This window comes from Hyalella azteca, unplaced genomic scaffold, assembly GCF_000764305.2.
Source record: "Hyalella azteca isolate HAZT.00-mixed unplaced genomic scaffold, Hazt_2.0.2 contig8449, whole genome shotgun sequence".
NCBI lineage: Eukaryota > Metazoa > Arthropoda > Malacostraca > Amphipoda > Hyalellidae > Hyalella > Hyalella azteca.
In genome coordinates, this window is record NW_025938541.1 from 51,848 (window position 1) to 75,200 (window position 23,353).

The 23,353-nt window shown below is 38.9% G+C and overlaps 1 protein-coding gene across 1 annotated transcript; it reads right to left on the minus strand.

Annotated features, from left to right (window-relative positions):
- Window positions 1–893: 893 nt before the first annotated feature.
- LOC125178274 (basic-leucine zipper transcription factor A-like) lies at window positions 894–21,993 on the minus strand. Its single transcript, XM_047881648.1, has 2 exons — window positions 20,875–21,993; window positions 894–1,633 (listed from the first exon to the last, which is right to left on the minus strand). Exons 1-2 carry the CDS (start codon window positions 20,966–20,968, stop codon window positions 894–896), a joined length of 834 nt encoding a protein of 277 aa, XP_047737604.1. The 5' UTR covers window positions 20,969–21,993.
- Between the last annotated feature and the right edge of the window lie 1,360 nt (window positions 21,994–23,353).

The following is a 23,353-nucleotide window of genomic DNA, read 5'->3' on the forward strand; positions in this document are numbered from 1 at the left end:
ACAGTCACATTCTTAATGAATCGTAGACCGATAAACACAATCACATGCTTAATTAATAGTAGACCGATAAACACAGTCACATTCTTAATGAATCGTAGACCGATAAACACAGTCACATGCTTAATGAATCGTAAACCAATAAACACAGTCACATTCTTAATGAATCGTAGACCGATAAACACAATCACATGCTTAATTAATAGTAGACCGATAAACACAGTCACATTCTTAATGAATCGTAGACCGATAAACACAGTCACATGCTTAATGAATCGTAAANACGATATTCACAGAACAACTTTAACGATATTCACAGAACAACTTTAACGATATTCACAGATCAACTTTAACGATATTAACAGAACAACTTTAACAATATTCACAGAACAACTTTAACAATATTCACAGAACAACTTTAACGAAAGTCACAGAACAACTTTAACGATATTAACAGAACAACTTTAACAATATTCACAGAACAACTTTAACGAAAGTCACAGAATGAGTGGCAGCAGCAGCATCGGCATCACCTGGAGTTGACAGGGAGGCTATGCTCACATCTGCCCTACACGCTACAGCTGAGCCAAACCTAGGGCGTTTCTAACATTTTCATTAAAAAACGAAAATAATTAGTCAAAATCAACACTGATGTCGTATTATTGATCAGAGAACACCTGACGTATTATAGATCCTAAACCATGGCTCCGTCTAATATAAGAGTGTGAAAACTGGAGTGCCTGTTAGACTTTTCTCCGACCATCTTTTTAAAGCTCTTACAAAGTGTGAGACTTACTGTTCAACCTGCGGAGATTGGGTTAAATAATTAAGCCCAGCTTTGGATAACCTGAATAAATTATTATTGAATACACAACACAAAAAATTAAGTGGTCGCATCACTCACCTCCCGTCGCTGAGTTTTTAGAAGCGGATTCACTCGCAGGATTTTCTTTGGGAGCGCGATCCGGGATTTGGTGGATGGCTTGTACTTGGGCAGGAGGTTTCAGAAGTCCTTGTTTAGCAGGAGGGGGAGCGGCAGGAGGCTTCTGTGTAGGATGCTTTTGGTGGATCTGCAGCGGCTGTGGGCGACTGTGCCGCAGGATAAATGAATTTTGATGGATACGGTGGAAGTCGCTACTGCTGATATTTGTGTTGTTGTTGTTGGCGTGAAAATTGCCGTTACTGAAGTTGTTGGTCGTGGTTGCCGAAGAACAAATCTCTTCGGACTGATGCAGAGCGGCACGAGGGGCAAAACTATGAGAATTGTAGGATGAGTTTTCGATTGTCCGCGTATTGCTGTTAACCCGAGAAAAATTTCTGGGGTTCTTTAGGTTAGGAGGGTTGGTAGTGCCAGCCAGGGTCGAGGGGTTATGGCGCAACGGGGGGTTCAAGTCGAGCAAATTTGGGTGGTTAATGCGGCTCGAGTTCACGGCTGGCAGCTGTGGTGGAAGAATTTTTTCAGGCTTGTTGCAGTTTTCACTCTCGTTGTTGTTGTTGTTGTTTGATATGTTTGGTGTTATATTTTGTGCAGATGTTACAGCTGTTGCTGGCAGCCGAGACCGCAGAGTTACAAGTTCACAGCCCAGCGAACGCAGCTGCTGCTCCAGATGAGCAGCTTCAGTTGTGTTGCATACATCTGCAAGACACAAAATTTGCTTATAAAAACTTTTTCACACATCTACGAAACAAGTTTATAAACCTGAAATAAAGGAAACTTTTACAGAAATTAGAAACACGGCAAAATAGTTCATGCATCTGCAACACGAAAATCTTGTTTCTACACCAGCAACACAAAAAACTTTCCTCTACACCAGCAACACAGAAAACTTTCCTCTACACCAGCAACACAGAAAACTTTCCTCTACACCTGCAACACAGAAAACTTTCCTCTACACCTGCAACACAGAAAACTTTCCTCCACACCTGCAACACAGAAAACTTTCCTCTACACCTGCAACACAGAAAACTTTCCTCTACGCCTTCAACACAGACAATTCTTCCATTCATCGGCCGAGTGTATAAAAGAAATTAACCTAATTTTCAACAATATCGCATCGTATTTGACCGGTAACATCGTTTTGCACTATTAACCAATAATAAGTAATAATCTATAGCTTCCGATCAATAAGAATGTCAATAATAAGTAATAATCTATAGCTTCTGATCAATAAGAATGTCAATAATAAGTAATAATCTATAGCTTCCGATCAATAAGAATGTCAATTCAACTGCGGTGCAGAGTCGCATAATTTTTAATAGCATATTTAAAGAGAATAAATAATGAAAAAAAAAAACTATAATGACCGCATACCGACGGTTGATTGCCTAAGAAGCGCTGCCATCCGAAATTCGTCGTGACGAAGGGGCTTCCATGTATGGTAACCGTCACTCATTATGGCACCGAGGCTTAATTTATGGCAGGGGGGAGCCCTAATTTATGGAAGGGGGGAGCACTAATTTATGGAAGGGGGAGCAATAATTTATAACTGCAAGTAACAGCTCATTAGCGGGGAATTTAGCGGAACAGCCAAGCAAGACAACGACAGCAACGTCGAAATTCGCTTCAGTGAAATAATGAAACAATGAAACTTATGATAGTGTTAATTAATAAATTTATTATTTGCAAAATCATACGATCTTGACAAAACCTGGATTAGTAATTGTAACTTAAAGTGCACTATAAATAAATTAATTTTCCACTGCAAGTAGCAAAAATTATATCCCTAACTTAGAATTTCCTGACCAAAATTTCGATGGCCGAGACTTGAGTGTAGTCACGGCTTCAAACTTTATCGAAAGCTTAATGTTGTAGCCAAACTTAACATCACACTTAATTAAGATCAAAAACACTTCTTGACAGCTCTAAATTAACAATCATTTTGTAGCATACTAATTCATTACTCGATTTTTTTTCGTAGTTAAGGCGAATACAGATACGGAAAAGAGGAACTATTCGAGCAGAGCGAAGGAAAAATTGAAACTGGATAAAAAAACGATACGCAATTTGTGATGTGCGCGCATCATAAATAATTTCATAATTTCATCATAAATTTCGAATCGTTTTCATTTTAAATGATTTTCTCTTATTCCTATTATTTTATTTTTTATCCTCTATATCGTCACTGCCTCCGTCCTCGCCTGAGTGCGTTAATTTTGAGAAGAAGAAGCAAGAACGCGAAAGACGGTAAATAGACAGGCGATAGCAAACAGACAGGTGACGGTAAATAGACAGGCGACGGTAAATAGACAGGCGACGGTAAACAGCCAGGCGACGGTAACAGACAGGCGACGGTAAACAGACAGGCGACAGTAAAAAGACAGGCGAAGGCGACAGGACGTTCGCCTGGCCCAGGTTTGTGACTAATGAGCTCAGCGATGAGGAGAACGCAGCCATGAAATGACCGACGCTCTGCACCAGCAGCAGCACTAACTCCTGATGGTGAGAATGGTGTTGCCAGCAGCAGCACTAACTCCTGATGGTGAGAATGGTGCTGCCAGCAGCAGCACTAACTCCTGATGGTGAGAATGGTGCTGCTTTTCATTGTTCTCAGCCAACAATACAGATCCAAGGAATATATATACATATATACCAGACAGGTATATATGTATATATATTCCTAACCTTTTCAACATACAACAAATAGAGAAATAGAGAAAGAGATAGATTAAATAGTAAATAAACGATGATTTTGACTGGAATATTAAATTATTATTGCTGCATCATATCTTTTTTTACGCTTCACTAAGCGCTCAATAAAACTCAACGGAATTTGTTCAATATGATTTAAATTACCTTGAAGAAATCATGATAATTTAAAATACGATAATATTGAATTACGAGAAGTTGAGAGAAAAATTTTAATTTTAGAAAAATAAGAGGTACCTTTTCGGATAAATAAACAGAAGACTCCTAATAAATATCAGAATAACTCTGAAAGTTTATATATAGTTTATATGCGTGGCCTCCGCAACAAACAGGTTCCAACAACGAAGCTCTGACGACCAGGCATCAGGAGCGTCCAGTCATGATCTCCTAAAAGAATTTCTCCTCATAATCAACGGCCACTAATCGACCTATATAGATTAGCCGCTAGAATTAAACGAGGCAGAGCTAAAAAAATAAAAACTGAGAAAATTTTGCTCAGTTAGACTATATATATATGGCTGAAACATGTGACTGAAACCGAAGAAAGAGATACGACAGAATATAATTCAGTTATAAATATATATGCCATGAAAATATATATGTAATATATATATATGTTGAATATGTTGCCTACAACATCGAATGTATAAAGACAGAGCAATGCAGTGATGGAGGCTAAATAAAATGTTTTCATTGTAAAGCTCAAAAAAAATCTTTTTCGGCAGTTTGAAAACATCGTGATCTTTGAAGTACTAAAAAAGTTACCAGCATGGTTTTGATGAAATTCATGATTAAAGAATTATTTAACTGGTCAACACATACAAAATTTATAACACAGTGGCATCCAAGTTAAAGGTTTTCACTGGATAACATTCCATATATACCAAGCATCCTGTTAAGACTCATCAAAAGCTGTAAAATGATAATACCGTTGAAATAAATTTCATTTCACGAAGAAACAAAAAAAAAAAGAAGAAGCAATGAGCCGAATCCTCACAAGATAGATGAAGATGAAGATGGGCGGATTTATCGCCTCTAAATCGACCGTAATAAGAGGGGGGGATTAATCGCCTCTAAATCGACCGTAATAAGAACTTAAATTAAGCTCGTAAGAATTTGGTGCAGCGTTCATGGGAGTAAATGGTAACAGGGAAGGGGGTAAATCAGGCAGCAATTAGGCGAAAAATGGTAACAGGAACGGGGGGTAAATCAGGCAGCAATTAGGCGTAAAATGGTAACAGGGAAGGGGGTAAATCAGGCAGCAATTAGGCGTAAAATGGTAACAGGGACGGGGGTAAATCAGGCAGCAATTAGGGGTAAAATGGTAACAGGGACGGGGGTAAATCAGGCAGCAATTAGGGGTAAAATAGTAACAGGGACGGGGGTAAATCAGGCAGCAATTAGGGGTAAAATGGTAACAGGGACGGGGGTAAATCAGGCAGCAATTAGGGGTAAAATGGTAACAGGGACGGGGGTAAATCAGGCAGCAATTAGGGGTAAAATGGTAACAGGGACGGGGGTAAATCAGGCAGCAATTAGGGGTAAAATGGTAACAGGGACGGGGGTAAATCAGGCAGCAATTAGGGGTAAAATAGTAACAGGGAAGGGGGTAAATCAAGCAGCAATTAAGTGTATCGTAAAGCAAGGTCCTGACTTGCTTTACGATACTTACTGAACAACAGCGTACAATTAACCCAGCGCCATGACAGGCTTTATAATAATGCAATAGATATAAATATAAATATATAGCAATATATATATATAAATATAAAGCAATATATATAAATATAAAATATAATAAAATAAATAAATAAAATAAAGCCTATAATTATTTTATTTAGAGCACAACAGCGTATTATTAATGAGTGCAGTCATTTGACAGACTACACTCATTTGGCAGACTACACTCATTTGGCAGACTACACTCATTTGGCAGACTACACTCATTTGACAGACTACACTCATTTGGTAGACAATAATCAAAGCAATATCGCGCCAGTGTATCAATAATCTTAACCCAAGATTTACTGCAGCAGCAAACATCTTTTTAGCGCATTTTCTCATTTATGGAAAAAACGTCATGTCCGTCCGTCTGTCCGTCCGTCCCTTATTTGACGTTTTCATCGACGAGAAAAAGCGCTCTCTGTCACTCACTGCAGTGAGTACTGAGTTATATTTTCTAATCCTTCAGCTGGCATGGTCACTTAAAGTGAAGGGTTAAAAAATATAGCTATAAAATATATATATTAATACAAAATATAAAATAATTTAACTTGCTATGCATGGTCACTTAAAAATTTTCACTACAGCCTCCACGTGCTGCTGTCACTAGATTGCTTGAATCGCAGATTCACTAGAAATTTAAAAGCGAAGAAAACTCCACAAAAATTCAGCATTTCTCTATTGAAAACGTTTTCAATAGAGAAATGCTGAATTTTCGTGGAGTTTTCTTCGCTTTTAAATTTTTAATCATCGTACAATTCCTAGCATCATCTTATACCAGTCCAATGAATGAAAATGTGACCATTTCAATGAAGATTTGACCCTAAATATAAAATTAAGGCTCTTTCCTTTCTTTTTAAAGGCGGAAGTGGCAATATCTTATCAATTAATTAATGTAATTTGATGAAATAGTAGTAAAATGAAGTTGGATAATCAATTTTGATGGGGACATTTACATCTTGAATTAAAATTAAATCATTTGTGTTAGCCTAATTACAGTACTTATTCGACTGCTATTTACCCATTCAAAAGAAAGAAATAAAGAAAATCCAAAGGTGTAAATATATCTTAGAAATGTTCTTACATTTTTTTCGAGGATGAAAATTTAGAATTGTAGGATATTTCAATGCTTGCCTGCGAAAGAGTTAACATTTATTTGTTATTATTATTATTATTATTTAACCAGCCTCAGCAACACACCATTGACACTCTCATTAATAATTCTGAACATCCTTCGCATTTGATGCAGAATACAAAATTTATAACACAAATAAATAGAAAATAAATACGGGAAAAAATATGCCCACGACAAGCACAAAGAAAGCTGGGGACTGTCGCATGCTTCTAAGGGTTAACGAACCACGCTTGAAAAAACTTCATTGAAATCCAATGAAAAAAAAAAACAGAATCAGTATTCAGTACGCAGTCGCAGTGTCGCATGTCCTGCCAGAACAGCTCGTAAATAAACAGCATTCCTGTCGTAACGCAACGCAAACATTCCTTAACTTTATACATGTTGCTAATTCTTCGGCATGGTAAGAGGCTAGCTGTCCTTAACGATTGTAGACAAACAAGCAACCAATCTTAACGAAACGTAAACACGCCACAACTGTCCCTAACGATTGTAGACAAACAAGCAACCAATCTTAACGAAACGTAAACATGCCACAACTGAGGTTCATAGTAACTTAGTTGCCGGGGTAATTCTGCTTGAGTTACGAAATTAAAAGACCCAAGGACAAATAAGATAAGACGTCGTCAGAGATAAGTGCCGTATAAAAACTAATTGAGATAAGAGGTCGCCGAAAAGCTCAATGAGATAAGAGGTCGTGAGAAAGCTTAATGAGATAAGAGGTCGCGGGAAAGCTTGATGAGATAAGAGGTCGCGGGAAAGCTCAATGAGATAAGAGGTCGCGGGAACGCTTGATGAGATAAGAGGTCGCGGGAAAGCTCAATGAGATAAGAGGTCGCGGAAAAGCTTGATGAGATAAGAGGTCGCGGGAAAGCTCAATGAGATAAGAGGTCGCGGAAAAGCTCAATGAGATAAGAGGTCGCGGGAAAGCTCAATGAGATAAGAGGTCGCCGAAAAGCTCAATGAGATAAGAGGTCGTAGGAAAGCTCAATGAGATAAGAGGTCGCGGGAAAACTCAATGAGATAAGAGGTCGCGGGAAAGTTCAATGAGATAAGATGTCGCGGGAAAGTTCAATGAGATAAGATGTCGCGGGAAAGCTCAGTGAGATAAGAGGTCGCGGGAAAGCTCAGTGAGATAAGAGGTCGCGGGAAAGCTCAGTGAGATAAGAGGTCGCGGGAAAGATTGTACAGAATAGATTAATTATCAGTATAGTAAATGCGCTGCAGTAAAGACATGCAGAACATTAGTATTATTTATCAATATTATTAGTATTAGTATTATTTATTAGTATCTGAGTTGTACAAATTCAGACTGAGAGATAAGCGACTTGCTGATATCAATGAATATCAGCATGAATATGATGAATATGATATTAATGAATTACTATACTATAGTCAGTGATATTTTCGACATCAAAGCACACATCAAACAGTTAAATTAGGGCGCATCAGGTGGCAGCTGCATCAAGAATACATCAAGAGGTACATCAAGCCACAGATCAAGAGTATCATCAAGAGGCACATCAAGCCACAGATCAAGAGTGTCATCAAGAGGCACATCAAGCCACAGATCAAGAGTAACATCAAGCGGCACATCAAGCCACAGATCATGAGTGTCATCAAGAGGCACATTAAGCCGCAGATCAAGAGTTTCATCAAGCGGCACATCAAACGGCTAAGCGTCCAATTTAAGACGATGAGTTGTGACTTAAGCGAGGCAGCTGCACTGCACCTGCCTCCTCATAAAGTACAGACTCATGCCTCCTCACAAAGTACAGACTCCTGCCTCCTCATAAAGTACAGACTCATGCCTCCTCATAAAGTACAGACTCCTGCCTCCTCATAAAGTACAGACTCATGCCTCCTCATAAAGTACAGACTCATGCCTCCTCACACAAAACTGACCATAAATGCCAGATGGAAAATATTCCCGCAATTTCACCTGATGAGCCCGTGCCCGCGGCCAGAATTTCCGGTCGCCGTACGGTCGAATGACCAGAAAAAAATTTTGAAAAAAACGGCCGCTTTTTTTTTCGCGGTGCGGGCCACTGCAGCGGCCGTCGATAATTACAATACAAATTACAATACAACGTCGTTAAGGCTGGTAATTACAATACAACGTCGCCAAGGCTGGTAATTACAATACAACGTCGCCAAGGCTGGTAATTACAATACAACTTACAATACAACGTCGCCAAGGTTGGTAATTACAATACAACTTACAATACAACGTCACCAAGTTTCATAATTACAATTTCGTCAAAAACTTATTGTTCTGCACTGAACAAAAAAAATATTTCTGTAAAACCTGATGCTCTAAATTGTTCATATGGAATAAAATTAACAATTTATCAGCAGGTAGCATACATGGTAACCTGGGCCTATACTTTCAAACAAAAAAAGTTAAGAGACCGTAAGTTCATCAGCCAATCATTGACGGCCTTTCAAGCAAAATCCGCCAATCATAGACAAGAAAAATAGAGCGTAAGTACTTACGTTCACTTAGCGAGTTTTGAAAGTATGGCCCCAGGACCACCGTGTCGCGCGGTCACATAAATAGATAGCATCTCATTTACCGAGCACCATAGTTAAATAAGAGTAGATAAAAAGTTATTAAACCTAGGAAGACGATTATGTTTTTCTTTTATATTCGAATGTGCAATTTCGATGATATTGAATGACTTTAGCCAAGTTCCGCATTAAAAAATCATCAACTGAGTTCTGCATTATAAAATCAATCATTCCTACTCCAATATTGAAAATTTGAAAGGTTGCGTAAAATACGCGGAATTTCAAATTGCTGCGTATTTTACGTCAGCCTGCAAATGTGTTCATCCATACAGACCATCGTAGCCTGATGGCAACATTAAGACAACAACAGCAATAACAAAAAATAACAATAACAGCAATAACAACAACAGTAGTAGTAGCAAGAGCAACAGCAACATCAACAGCAAAAACAACAACAGCAACAGTACCATCAACAGCAAGAACAACGGCAGCATCAACAACATCAACAACGACAGCGAGAACATCAATAATAACAGTAACATCCATAACAACAGTAACAACAACGTAAACAGCAACAACAACAGCAGCAACAGCAACATCAACATCAACAACAACGGCAGCAACAACCAAAATAACAGCAACAACATCAATAATCACAGCAACAACAACAGCAGCAACAACAACAACAGTAACAATAACAGCAACATCAAAAGCAAAAACAACGACAGCAACAGCAACATCAACAGCAACAGCAAAATCAACAGCAAAAACAACGACAGCAGCAACAACAACAACAGTAACATCAACAGCAAAAACAACGACAGCAGCAACAACAACAACAGTAACATCAACAGCAAAAACAACAACATCAACAGCAAAAACAACGACAGCAACAACAACAACAACAGCAAAAACAACAACAGCAACAGCAACATCAACAGCAATAACAACGACAGCAACAACAACATCAACAGCAAAAACAACGACAGCAACAACAACATCAACAGTGGACGCGCAGGCGACATTTCTTGCATAGCTGAGCAGGATACGCTCTGTCTCTTATACACATCTAATTCTGCTTGATTTACGATATTAAAAGACCCAAGGACAAATGAGATAAGACGTCGTCAGAGATAAGTGCCATATAAAAACTAATTGAGATAAGAGGTCGCCGAAAAGCTCAATGAGATAAGAGGTCGTGGAAAAGCTCAATGAGATAAGAGGTCTTGGAAAAGCTCAATGAGATAAGAGGTCGCGGGAAAGCTCAATGAGATAAGAGGTCGCGGGAAAGCTCAATGAGATAAGAGGTCGTGTTTAAGCTCATTGAGATAAGAGGTCGTGGAAAAGCTCAATGAGATAAGAGGTCGCGGGGAAGTTCAATGAGATAAGAGGTCGCGGGAAAGCTCAATGANGTGTGTGTTGTGTGGCAGAGACGTGTGTGTTGTGTGGCAGAGACGTGTGTGTGTTGTGTGGCAGAGACGTGTGTGTTGTGTGGCAGAGACGTGTGTGTTGTGTGGCAGAGACGTGTGTGTTGTGTGGCAGAGACGTGTGTTGTGTATAGAGCGCTCTGTTGACAGACCAAACTCGAGCTCAACAGACTGCGGTATAGCTGGGCACACTGCGCTGACCTGCGCAGGGTAGGACCTACGCAGGGCAGGACCTACGCAGGGTAGGACCTGCGCAGGGTATAGGACCTGCGCAGGGTAGGACCTGCGCAGGACAAGACCTACGCAGGGCAGGACCTACGCAGGGCAGGACCTACGCAGGGCAGGACCTACGCAGGGCAGGACCTACGCAGGCAGGACCTACGCAGGGCCGTAGAGTTGAATGATGTTCATAACACTTATTGTTGAAACGTGTTCACAAGCCGTAGTGTTGAACCATGTTCGCAAGTCACGTATCATCAGAACATTTCAAGGCGGCGAAATATAAATTACAAGAACATCGTTTGATAAAAAGTTAGCTACCACCTATAGGATGGAAATCACAACTTAATTTTTAGAGCAGTTTCCGGCGACCACTGAACTAGTTCTGTTTCAACGCTGCGCTTCTTAATTCAATATTAATATCAACGTGCTACTGCTGGAACGCACGCACTTATACTTGCCCTTGACAAAAATTAAAAAAACATCCGTCGTATAGTGTGACCAAAATACTTCATTGCAAAATTGACGACACTTTTTACAGTCATGGACGTTAACAAATGAAATGGACGCCTTTTGCCACCGCGCTCTATAATAGAGCGATAATAATAATATAATATAATATATAATATAATATAATATTATATTATATAATAATATATTATNCTCTACTCATATCCCTCTACTCATATCCCTCTACTCATATCCCTCTACTCATATCCCTCTACTCATATCCCTCTACTCATATCCCTCTACTCATATCCCTCTACTCATATCCCTCTACTCATATCCCTCTACTCATATCCCTCTACTCATATCCCTCTACTCATATCCCTCTACTCATATCCCTCTACTCATATCCCTCTACTCATATCCCTCTACTCATATCCCTCTACTCATATCCCTCTACTCATATCCCTCTACTCATATCCCTCTACTCATATCCCTCTACTCATATCCCTCTACTCATATCCCTCTACTCATATCCCTCTACTCATATCCCTCTACTCATATCCCTCTACTCATATCCCTCTACTCATATCCCTCTACTCATATCCCTCTACTCATATCCGGCAACTTCGGGAGTCTTAGAATCGTTTATTTATACCAACAAAAGTCATTGGAGTGGTCAATGGAAGAAAAGTTATTGGAGTGGTCTTTAGGATAGAAAAAACTCCGGTAAGAGAGATATAGAATACCACATAACCACATAAAAGTCATTGGAGTGGTCAAAAGGAGCTTTGGAGAGAAAAAGTTCCGGTAAAAAGAGAGATGTAGGATTGCCAGAAACTTTTAGAGGAGGGTTAATAGTGTTGGAGGGCTCGTGTGCTAAGATATTATTATGAGATATGTAATTGTTACGATTGAATCTAGAGTGAAGCCTTAGAAAAAGATATAAGAGGTCCAGGATTTTTGTTAAGAAATAAGATATTAGAAGAGAGCTTACCAATAAAAAACAAAGAGGAATGCTAAATAAAGCTAAAATTAGAAGAAAAGATGTTGAACAAGATGAAAAGAGTTGTCAACTAAGAAGAAGGAATGTCGCTGCACAGAAACAGCGGATGGAAAATTCATTGAAGGATTAGTCGTGGTTTCAGCAGTTAAACTTTAGTTAAAAGAGTCTAGCCATACTTTCCAGGGGCCATATACTTTCAAAACTGGCTAAGTGAACGTAGTGAACGTAAGTACTTACGCTCTATTTTCTTGTCTATGATTGGTTGATTTTGCTTGAAAGGCCGTCGATGATTGGCTGATGAACTTACGATCTCTTAACTTTTTTTAAAGTATAGGCCCTGAGCATCAGTGGCCGGAGAGTAGTGTTGAAAAAAAGGAAGTCTTTTATCAATCTTTCTATTCTTGCCGTTGGGATTCTTTCTTTAGCTCTTCCTTTTATATTCTTTTCTAGGCCTTACTTTACTGTATTTTTTTCGTTTTCATTATTATTTCTTTAGTTTAAGATTCTTCCTCCAATTTTAAAATCCTTCCCTTGGTCCTTTCAATAATATTATCCATTGAACCTCTCTTCAGGCTTCTCGTATTAGTCATTTCTTTGAAGTTTAGTATGATATTCCATCTTAGGATTTCAGGATTCTTATGTGTTCCTTTTTTCTTTTATTCTACCCATGGTCCTTATTTATAGGATTCTTCACCATGCCAACCCTGGCTGCTCACCATACAGTCTACCACCATAACAACCCAGGAAGTTTCACACAATCCACCCAAATAACCAGGCTTCATCACATGCAACTGAGCTTCACAGAAGCGCTCTATGGCGATGTGATGTCCAGGCCGCAGAAGCTTCACAGAAGCGCTCTATGGCTGTGTGATGTCCAGGCCGCTGAAGCTTCACAGAAGCGCTCTATGGCGATGTGATGTCCAGGCCGCTGAGGCTTCATAGAAGCGCTCTATGGCGATGTGATGTCCAGACCGCTGAGTCTTCACAGAAGCGCTCTATGGCGATGTGATGTCCTGGCCGCTGAAGCTTCACAGAAGCGCTCTATGGCGATGTGGTGTCCAGACCGCTGAGGCTTCACAGAAGCGCTCTATGGCGATGTGATGTCCAGACCGCTGAGGCTTCACAGAAGCGCTCTATGACGATGTGATGTCCAGAAGGCCGCTGAGGCTTCACAGAAGCGCTCTATGGCGATGTGATGACCAGACCGATCGTCAGCGCGGCACAAAAAGCTTGGCCCGAGGCGCAGTTTTTAGCCCTACATCGGCCGCCTTGTAAGAGAAGCAACAACTCCGGTCAACTCTGGCATGCACTACTGGAGTTAAGCGCAGCGCTTATTTTCAAGAAGCTGTGTTGCTCTCGTCGGGATATTCGATACCGCCTTCCTTGCTGCAATTTCGGTCATCGGATTGTCAAGATACCGCCTTCCTTGCTGCAATTTCTGTCTCTTATACACATCTAGATGTGTATAAGAGACAGCCCCAAGCTCGACGGGTAATTTCACAAGATTCCATTTCGGCGCTTATTTCGCTCCGGCAACCGGAACCTAAAGCGGACATAGAGCTTCTAATTTACACCGTAACAAGAATTTGGGGCGTCCTTGTGCCAGCGGCTGACAGGAATAAAAGTTTCGATAGGGGTTGAACGTTTGAACAATTTTTATGAAACATTTTATACAATATGTAAAGGGTTCCATCCGTAGATGTAATAGCGCAACTTCTGTTTCTGAAAACTAACATTTTCGTTGTAAATTTCTCGCCATAATCTTAAAATTTGAACTGCATGACTCATCGGAGATTTCATTCATTTAGGTTTCACTTTATTCTCATTATATTGGTTCACCAAAAATAGAGTATTTTTTAGTTTTTGTCTCTCCGCATAATTATAAATTATTTATTTAAATTCTAAGAAGTTGCTCATAGAATTTAATGCGTACGTACTACATCGCAATCATAGAATTAGGTATGAGTAGCTCAGACTCAGAGTTATGTCACTGAGCAGCTCAGACTCATGGTATTGTAAACTGAGTAGCTCAGACTCGCAGTATTGTCAGCTCAGACTATGGAGTTCTTCGCAGACCAAACATGGATTGATTACAGAGGACAGGGAACTTCAATACTTTCTCTTCGTCCTGCCGAACTAAAATCATTTTGGTAGAAAGACAAAAAACATGCAGTAGTAAATTGAACTTAGAAATTTTCATTGACGACTTTCACCATGTGAGTCGGACTTTCAGCTTGAAATACATGTAAATTATTGCATATTCAATAATGACATTCTTCTCATTCAAAATATCAATCATAATAATTAACTGAGGAAAATGTCAAGTCACATAAATTATGACAAACAATAATTTTCCGTCTCATAAAACCTAACGCAAAACATCCAATTGAAACTAATATAATGCGATGAAATATAAAATCTGATTAATATAAATGATTAGCCAAAACATTTCAGAGAGCAGGATAAGCATGGCGCTGTAAGTCACTGTGTCAACCAACGGTCATGCCACACACGCGTAATTTGTACTTCCTTATAGTTCTGATAAAAAAAAACTATGCAAGTTATAGAAGAAAATTTAGATTATATGAAAACGTAAAATCTGAATAAAAAAATTGTAAAATGTAAATATTCCAATATTTCTAAATATTAAACACTTTTTGTACATACGTACTCATATCAGCGCAAGATGGCTGAATTTGTTGTTTTAAACAGGTTTGATTGAAGACCAGGAAATTAGTCTTCAATCTACCTGATTATAGAAACGTGCTAAAAATGCGTACATATTTTATACTCGATAAATTTATATTGAAAAGCTAACAATTAACTTTAATAACAATTAATAAATTAACAATCCGAAATGGCCAGCAGTTGAAATGATGCCCCACAAAAGACGGACTGGCATTAAAAAAGATGATCCCAGACACGAAATCTTGGATACTATAACGCAGGTATAAGGACATAATCCGTGTAACCACCGCAACGCGGTTAAAGTAATGACCCAAACGACAACAAAACGAGACTAAACAGCAATAAAAACCTTTGATACACTAAAACGGATAAGGAGTTATACGCAGGGAATACAATTAGAATGAAGAAATATAACTTAGACTGGAAGAAGGTGTACGTAATGATACCAGAAGTCTGGGACCTTAACGCAACTGAGTGATGACCACAAGAAAAAATTGATAAGAAGAGGTAGTAATAGCAACAGTTGGAAAGTAGGAGTAGTGATCACCTAGAACAGTATTTGTACAAATGAAAAACAATACAGAGAAGGCACTAATAAATTACAAACACAATGTATTCTCTAGGATGCAAGGAATACAATTATCTATAAGGCAAAGGCATGAAGAATAAAATGTTGAAGCCCGGAAATGCAATGGAACGTGAATCGTCATTTAATTGTAGGTCAGTTTAATATATTATTTACGAGACCGCAAAGCCTAAAATGTAGCACTTGGTTTAGGTGGACAAGGGCTGGCGACTTGAACGCAGTGCAAGAAATGATCTACAAGACAAAAAAATCGAGACTTCTTGTGAGAAAAAATTATAAACTGTAAGCCAAACAGCACGAAACTGCAGCGCAGAATAGCTATAGGTTAATGGCATTATAACAATTATTTAATAACACAAACAGCACGAGACTGGCACGCAGTATATCAGTTATCTAATGACACAAACAGCACGAGACTGGCACGCAGTATAACAATTATCTAACGACACAAACAGCACGAGACTGCAGCGCAGTATAACAATTATCTAACGACACAAACAGCACGAGACTGACACGCAGTATAACAATTATCTAATGACACAAACAGCACGAGACTGGCACGCAGTATATCAATTATTTAACGACACAAACAGCACGAGACTGGCACGCAGTATATCAGTTATCTAATGGCACAAACAGCACGAGACTGACACGCAGTATATCAATTATCTAATGACACAAACCATCTATCAGAGCACAGTCTATTAAAACTATTACTACGGAAGACTCCAAATCGTGTTTTTAGAGCGGGATTTGATCTCAATGATGATACACGGAGTATATATACATGCATTTAACTTCTGGGCACAGCATCCATATTTACTTGCTTACTCAGTAAATCTGGTCGAGTTTGGGACGATATGTTGACTGTACTGAGATACACGCGGCCAAAAAATAAAAACAACACGTACAGTGGGTGCCAAAAATATTCGACACAAAAAAATTATTTAATTAAAGCTTATCCAACAAAATAACATAAACACTATTCTAATGTTAATTTTCATGGGAAATGCAAATATCATACCAAAAACATTAATATCATTAAATGTTGACTTGATAATTGTAATTTTATTAAAGTTGAGGTTCAAAGTAATACAAATTTACCTTTGTGTCGAATACTTTTTGCACCCACTGTAACTGCAAATCATGATGCAAAATGTTTTCAGGACTTAAAATATGAAATATTCTTCGTACTTTTTATAACGCATAGTAGGAGCTACGTATGATGCTAGCTGCAATAATTTATTGAGCTACAAATATGACGAGCGATTCTCTAGTCCAACCTTCATTCATGTGAACTTCCAATGGAAGCAAACGTTGTATACAAGAGGTTATTTATGATTGAAGGTCATAAATAAAGATGAGTACCTTAAAATGTTACAATTCAAAGCAGTGCCTAAACAAAAACGTGAAAGTAGACAGAGCCAGAGCACATAAGTTAGGCCATACCAGGCATCGGTTTTAGTGGCTGTAGAAACTACACACTGGTCATATTGCTAGCAATAGATTGATGGCCCACTGAATAATTCACATGCATCAAAATGCGCACATCTTCAAGTCACGTAATCAATATATAAAAAGAATTTCGATCAGTTGAATGAATTTATGTTTTCGAAATTAAAAAGAATTTCGATCAATTGGATAAAATTAAAGGGCAGGAGGGCCGCCAAGCAGCGCAGTGGCGGGCAGGAGGGCCGCCAAGCAGCGCAGTGGCGGGCAGGAGGGCCACCGAGCAGCGCAGTGGCGGGCAGGAGGGCCGCCATGCAGCGCAGTGGCGGGCAGGAGGGCCGCCATGCAGCGCAGTGGCGGGCAGGAGGGCCGCCAAGCCCCGCCATAATCAACCAATGGCCGGAGGCGGCGGCCGACATGCCGCCTTTCACAGCCTGGGCCTCCGAGGACATGTTTTTGGTCTCAGCATTTCACTGGCGATGCAAGCGAGTCATGCGTCGCAGCCTCCGTATCATACAACAATAATATATCAATAATTAATTTTCTCGGCGTTGGTTAGGTCTTTTTCAACAATATTGATCGCTATCAGGATTGTTTCTGATATCATAACGATTAGAAAAAAATCGATCATAACAATAACCTACATTGAGATTTCCAGCCAAGTCTGACGTCGTACTAAAATCCTAAATGCGGCCAACCTACGATATCATTTTAGCTGGTCTGCCGTAAAAACGAATGATAGCCTGGGATAAAAAAAATTACAGCGCTATTTAAGGTCAGTTCTATAGTGAATAATTCAGCTGTAAAACTTGCATCCACAACTAATTAATTACGCGCAAAAATACCAAGTGTTTTAAGTTTCCCTTCTGAGCGACAAGTCATTCCAGTCACGCATGTGATGAATGTCTGCACTCACACTACAGACATCACGACGTCAGTCATGCATGTGATGAATGCCTGCACTCACACTACAGACATCACGACGTCAGACATGCATGTGATGAATGCCTGCACTCACACTACAGACATCACGGCGTCAGACACGCAAATGAATATCTGAGTCTCCCGTTATCTCTTAAATGAATTATTTTTGTTACATGTTATCTTTAATTGAATTCACGACAATTGAATCGGTAATTTGATTTCTGATTTCGTTAAATGAAACTCGTTTATTGGAAAACTGCAAACTGCGTTAATTAGGTACAGAAAAAACGCATACATCAAAGACTTGTCGATCCATTTATTTCTTAAATGTTAGTTTTTAGACATGACACAATAAATTTGTACCGCAAATTTCAAAAGGTCCTTGTACCGCAAATTTCATATTAATCAAAGTTTAAAGTTTAGTTAATAGTTTCTAAAATCACGTTGTTATCAATTGCCAAATTTTTAAATAACAAATACATTTATATCCAAATTAATACATAAATTTGGGCTTTATTTTCAGTTCCAGCGTCGATCTTCGTCGGTCTCAATCGTAATATTATCGGATCCACTGGAGACCGCATTGATAACCCCAGTTTTCCGTCAAAGAACAGGGCAACACCGACAAAAAGTTGGGGTTGCAGCAACGTGCTTCATCGGACTCCATGGCCTCTCTCAAATCTAAGTAGTCCAATAGGTCTACTTGTTCTGCACCCGCGAAAACATCCCTCAGCTTATCGACTTTGTTAGCGAGCACTAAGATTGGTAAATCCCCCAGGTCACCGTCGAGCATGATTTGCTTGAGGATTTCGATGGACGTAGACAGATTCATCCGATCCGAGACGTCGACAAGAAAGATCAATGTTTTTAAGCCGTTTTTGTTCACTTTCTTGAACACTTAGATTTATTCATGTAGGCTGCCGCTGAGTTCCTGCATCACAAGAACTTGCTTCCTAAGCCAAGGCTTCAGTAAGTAGTTGGCAACGTACGGCTGAAATTTCATCCAACTCGGTATCTTCTTCTCCACCGCCAACTCCAATAAAGTAGTCTTACCACAGCCTTCCATGCCCATGACAAAAATGTCTGCTTCTTCATTAACTTTCATTTCTTCGTCGCTGCCGCTGCTAAGCCGTAGCTTTTTACGGCCTGCTGAGCACACTGCATAGTTTTCGGAAAAACGATGATCTTCACAAACTTGGCGTATCTCAAAGTCAAAGCATCTCATAGTCAAAGCATCTTATTTCGACGAATCCATCGTGCTGTCTTGCATTGTATGCTATGAAGCAGCTGTCGTCCTCTCCATGCAACCATCGCTCGCTCCTTTGCGAACTTCCTTCACTTCGTCGATGAAATCATTAGAGCTGCTGCTAAACCATTGACGTTTAGTACCATAACTATTTGCAGTGTTTTCGGAAGAACGCTGATCTTCGCAAACTGCGGTCTCATCTTCTTTAGACGAATCCATCACACCATCTCCCACTGGACGCTCGGGTGTAGTCGACCTCTTCATGGCGAACATTTTCAGACAACGGCTCAACTCGAATTAATATGGAAGTATCGCGCCCAAATGATCAGCCGAAAGTTGCGTGGAGTTGCAGTCTTGATCACGAATTTCAATTTCCTTTCTTTTTGCGGCCGAAATCTCGACAGAAGTTGTGCGACAGCGCATCATAGATACGAGAAAATTAATTCGCTGGCTGATCGCTGTCAAAATTGTTAATTGTTAGCAGTGAAGTTCAGAATGAAGATAGAGAGAAATAAATCAAACTCAAATATTTTGAAATTTTAGAATCGTTTATGAGAACTAGAATGATCAGGTTTACTTAATTACCTGCTTCAACGAGTTCGATTTGTGATAGTTTTAATATTCTTAGAAATCATCAATGATCTAGGAACAACTAACACCTGCAATGATTCAGTCGGGAAACATTTTGAGCTCGTTTATGTCAGTTTCATTTGTTGAATTCAACCAGGTAATTTTATGTCATTCGTTTGCCAAGATCACCAATTGAATGCAAATTTTACAAGTTGTGACTAGTCAAAAGTGAAATAAATAGATAAGGCGCTCTTGAAGACAATTGTTTGATTATTTGGTAGTGTTTAAGGTAAATAAATGCTTATAATTGCGACTGAGGGAAGAATGGTGAAATATCTTCTCACCGCATGAATTGTTATTTTCGTGAGTTTTGCACACGACACAAACGTTAAGGTATTATCAAAAATTGTTAATAGTCCGTATATCAGTCAACCAATTACTGACGAAAAACCGGCTGCAACGTTAATGTCATGTTAAAAAGGATTACTTTCCGTGGCAGGGCCAAGGCTGTTCAACGCCTTAGGTGCCAACGCAAGGCTGTTCAACGCCTAGGTGCCAACGCAAGGCTGTTCAACGCCTAGGTGCCAACGCAAGGCTATTCAACGCCTTTCCGTGTCAGGTGGCCCAAATGAGGGCGGATGAACGATAATATGAGGCGGCGATCCATCGTGGCCTGGGACTGCTACGTCCCAAACATATTCTAAGGATACTAAATAACATTNCTAGACGTGATCCTGAGCACAATCCCAGATCGACCTCCCCTGCAACACTACCAGCGGCGAGAAGCAAGCAACAGCATCGTGCATCAGGTGGCCCAAATGAGGGCGGATGAACGATAATCAGAGGCGGCGATCCATCGTGGCCTGGGACTGCTACGTCCCAAACATATTCTAAGGATCCTAAAGATACTCAATAACATTACAAATGGACCAGTAATACGATGGAGATGAGATGGCCCAGTAACATTACAAATGGACCAGTAATACGGGGGAGATGAGACGGCTCAATAACATTACAGGCAGGCCAGTAATACGGGGGAGATGAGACGGGCTAATAGATGGAGGATATTAATACGAAACATTTTAATATGCACAGTTCGAACATAACTATTAGCAAAGTCTAATATAATGTAAATCATGTACAATGTTACCAAGATAATGATAAGATGAGTGACAAGTATTGCTCTCAGACAACATTATCATCGAACTAAATGTCAAGACGTGACACAAACAAGGAACATTCACATTAAAACATTTTAACGTGAAATTGTGACCTAAAGTGCGAAACGCCAGAAACAGACTCACCTTGTAATTTCTTTTCAGTTTCGTAAAACTTTTGCAGTTCAGAGAAATATTTATCGAGAATGAAGAGTTTCGAGAGCCCGAGAGCGGCCATCATCAGGAGTGAACGTTAGCCTCGCTACGTCGCTGCCATCATCGTCCTTCTGAACGTCGTCACGACGTACCAGTTCTTTGACACGTCACTAATTGCCATAGGCATCCTAATACTTTTATCTACGATAATTTTCAGAGTTAATCAGTAGTAAATTTAATTAGGAAATGTTAAACGGTGTGAATTTCTACAGGAATACCGTTTTGCCTGAACAAAGTTTCGCATTCCTAAAAACTGAGGTTGTTGCGAACAAAAAATTTCGCGCGCTTCGACAGAAAATTCATTGATATTATTACATTATCAGTCTGTTAATTCTTAAATGGCGCTTGAACACCCACAACACGAATAAGTTTTTTTCAGATCAACAGAACTTAGTGAAATTATTCTAAGCTAAGCGCTAATTCACTAGTAATTTGTAACACATGTTTCTCAAAACAAACACTAGGCACGGATTCAACTTCAAATTTCAATTTTTCCAATATTTAGAAGAGTTACTCACTCGAACGAGCAACTAACAGTAAACTTAATAAGTGAACTGCACCAATCGCAAGCAGTCCATCAATACAAGTAATTCACGTTTTTCCGCTCACGTGGCAGTTTCATATCTTCGTTCTTTGACTGAAACATTCAAAAATATCTACACAAATTCCTTTCCACGAATTTCAAAATTCCTTTGCATGGGTCTCCGAAGATGAGAAATTCACTGACGTTCAGTCTTATAACATCTCTTGAAGTTAGTAAAGCAAAGAATGCACAGAAGTCCAGTCAAATACATCACAAATGTCACAAGGCCAACACATTTAACTGTCATCCATGTAATATTATCACAGAAATCTTTTTAAAACAAAGAAGTGTTTTTATTTCCTAACACAGAAATCTTTTTAAAACGAAGATTATGAGCGCGGTAAGTGTTTTATTTCCTAATGCAAGATTCGCTGTTATATGAGAGTCAGCGTAATAAAGCAGCGTCACAAGACACCAGACTTTGTAATATTACAAGTAATATATGGCACTAAATTTGACACAGCGAGTGTACCTGCAGGAAAAAACACATTGACGAACTTGAGTGAATAGTTGTGTCCTTTGAAGCATTTTCATTAAAAAATTTTTAAAATGTTAACCAAAAAAGCTTCAGAAAGTATTCAAAGAATAAACTCTACTCAAGTTATCAGCATTAAATTTTTCTTCTTCATTTTGTTTAGTGGCATATAAATAAATTATTCATAATAATTAAAATACCGAGATAAAAACTGACAAACATAAACGGTAGAATTCATCAGAAATTTTCGTCTGAGGAAAATACAGTAATATAATTTTACTGCAGGTATAACATATGAGCTTTTCATGGCTTACAAGAATAAAAGAAAAAACCATTAAGACACTACAACACAGTATGCAGAATGACCTAAGGGACAGACAACAGAGACTACAACACAGTATGCAGAATGACCTAAGGGACAGACAACAGAGACTACAACACAGAATGATGAATGACCTAAGGGACAGAAAACAGAGACTACAATTCAGTATGAAGAATGACCTAAGGGACAGACAACAGAGACNTATAAGCTCGTGGAAGAAAAAATTCCATCAATTGTGATTACTGCCAAATGCGATCTGTCGAACAATCATTAAGTCAATCATATTTATTCCGTGCAGTTTCCTCATCTACGAACCGTTCTCCAAATTTTCTACTCTTATTTTTGCACTGCAGAATATTGCCTTAAACTTAGAGAATATTCAAATGAAAGAGTTTCTTAAATGCGCACTTCAAGAACGTACATCAAATTTTTTCCAAAGTTTGCTTTATTGTATCAGCAGTTGGAGCCGCCTTTCTATATATTAAGTGATTAAAGTCACATATAATTGAAAATAAATTAGGAATGCAGTAAATTGAACTTAGGAATTTTCATTGACGACTTTCACTATGTCAGTCGGACTTTAGCTGGAAATACATGTAAATAATCGCATATTCAACAATGATATTTTTTATTTAAAATATCAATTATTATTAACTAAGGAAAATAATGTCAAGTCACATGAATTGTGACAAACAATAGTTTTGGGCATTGCTTTTACATTAAACTTTACGGAAAACATCTAATTTACCGCTGATGAGAATCAGCTGTGTATAAATGATCAGTCAAAACATTTCAGAGGAGAAGTATGGAAGCAGGATAAGCATGGCGCTGTAAGTCACTGTGTCAACCAACGGTCATGCCACACACGCGTAATTTGTACTTCCTCATAGTTCTGATAAAAAATAAACTATGCAAGTTATAGAAGAAAATTTAGATTATACGGAAACGTAAAATCTAGATAAAAAATTGTAAAATGTAAATATTCCAATATTTCTAAATATTAAACGCTTTTTGTACATATGTACTTATA

What these genes read in the sequence shown, in the direction of transcription:
- LOC125178274 (XM_047881648.1), bottom strand. Translation starts at nt 20,968, where the DNA reads ATGATGGCCGCTCTCGGGCTCTCGAAACTCTTCATTCTCGATAAATAT. An exon ending in AACTGAAAAGAAATTACAAG is followed by an intron (nt 1,634 to 20,874) that starts GTGAGTCTGTTT and finishes TGTGTCTTGCAG; the next exon opens with ATGTATGCAACACAACTGAA.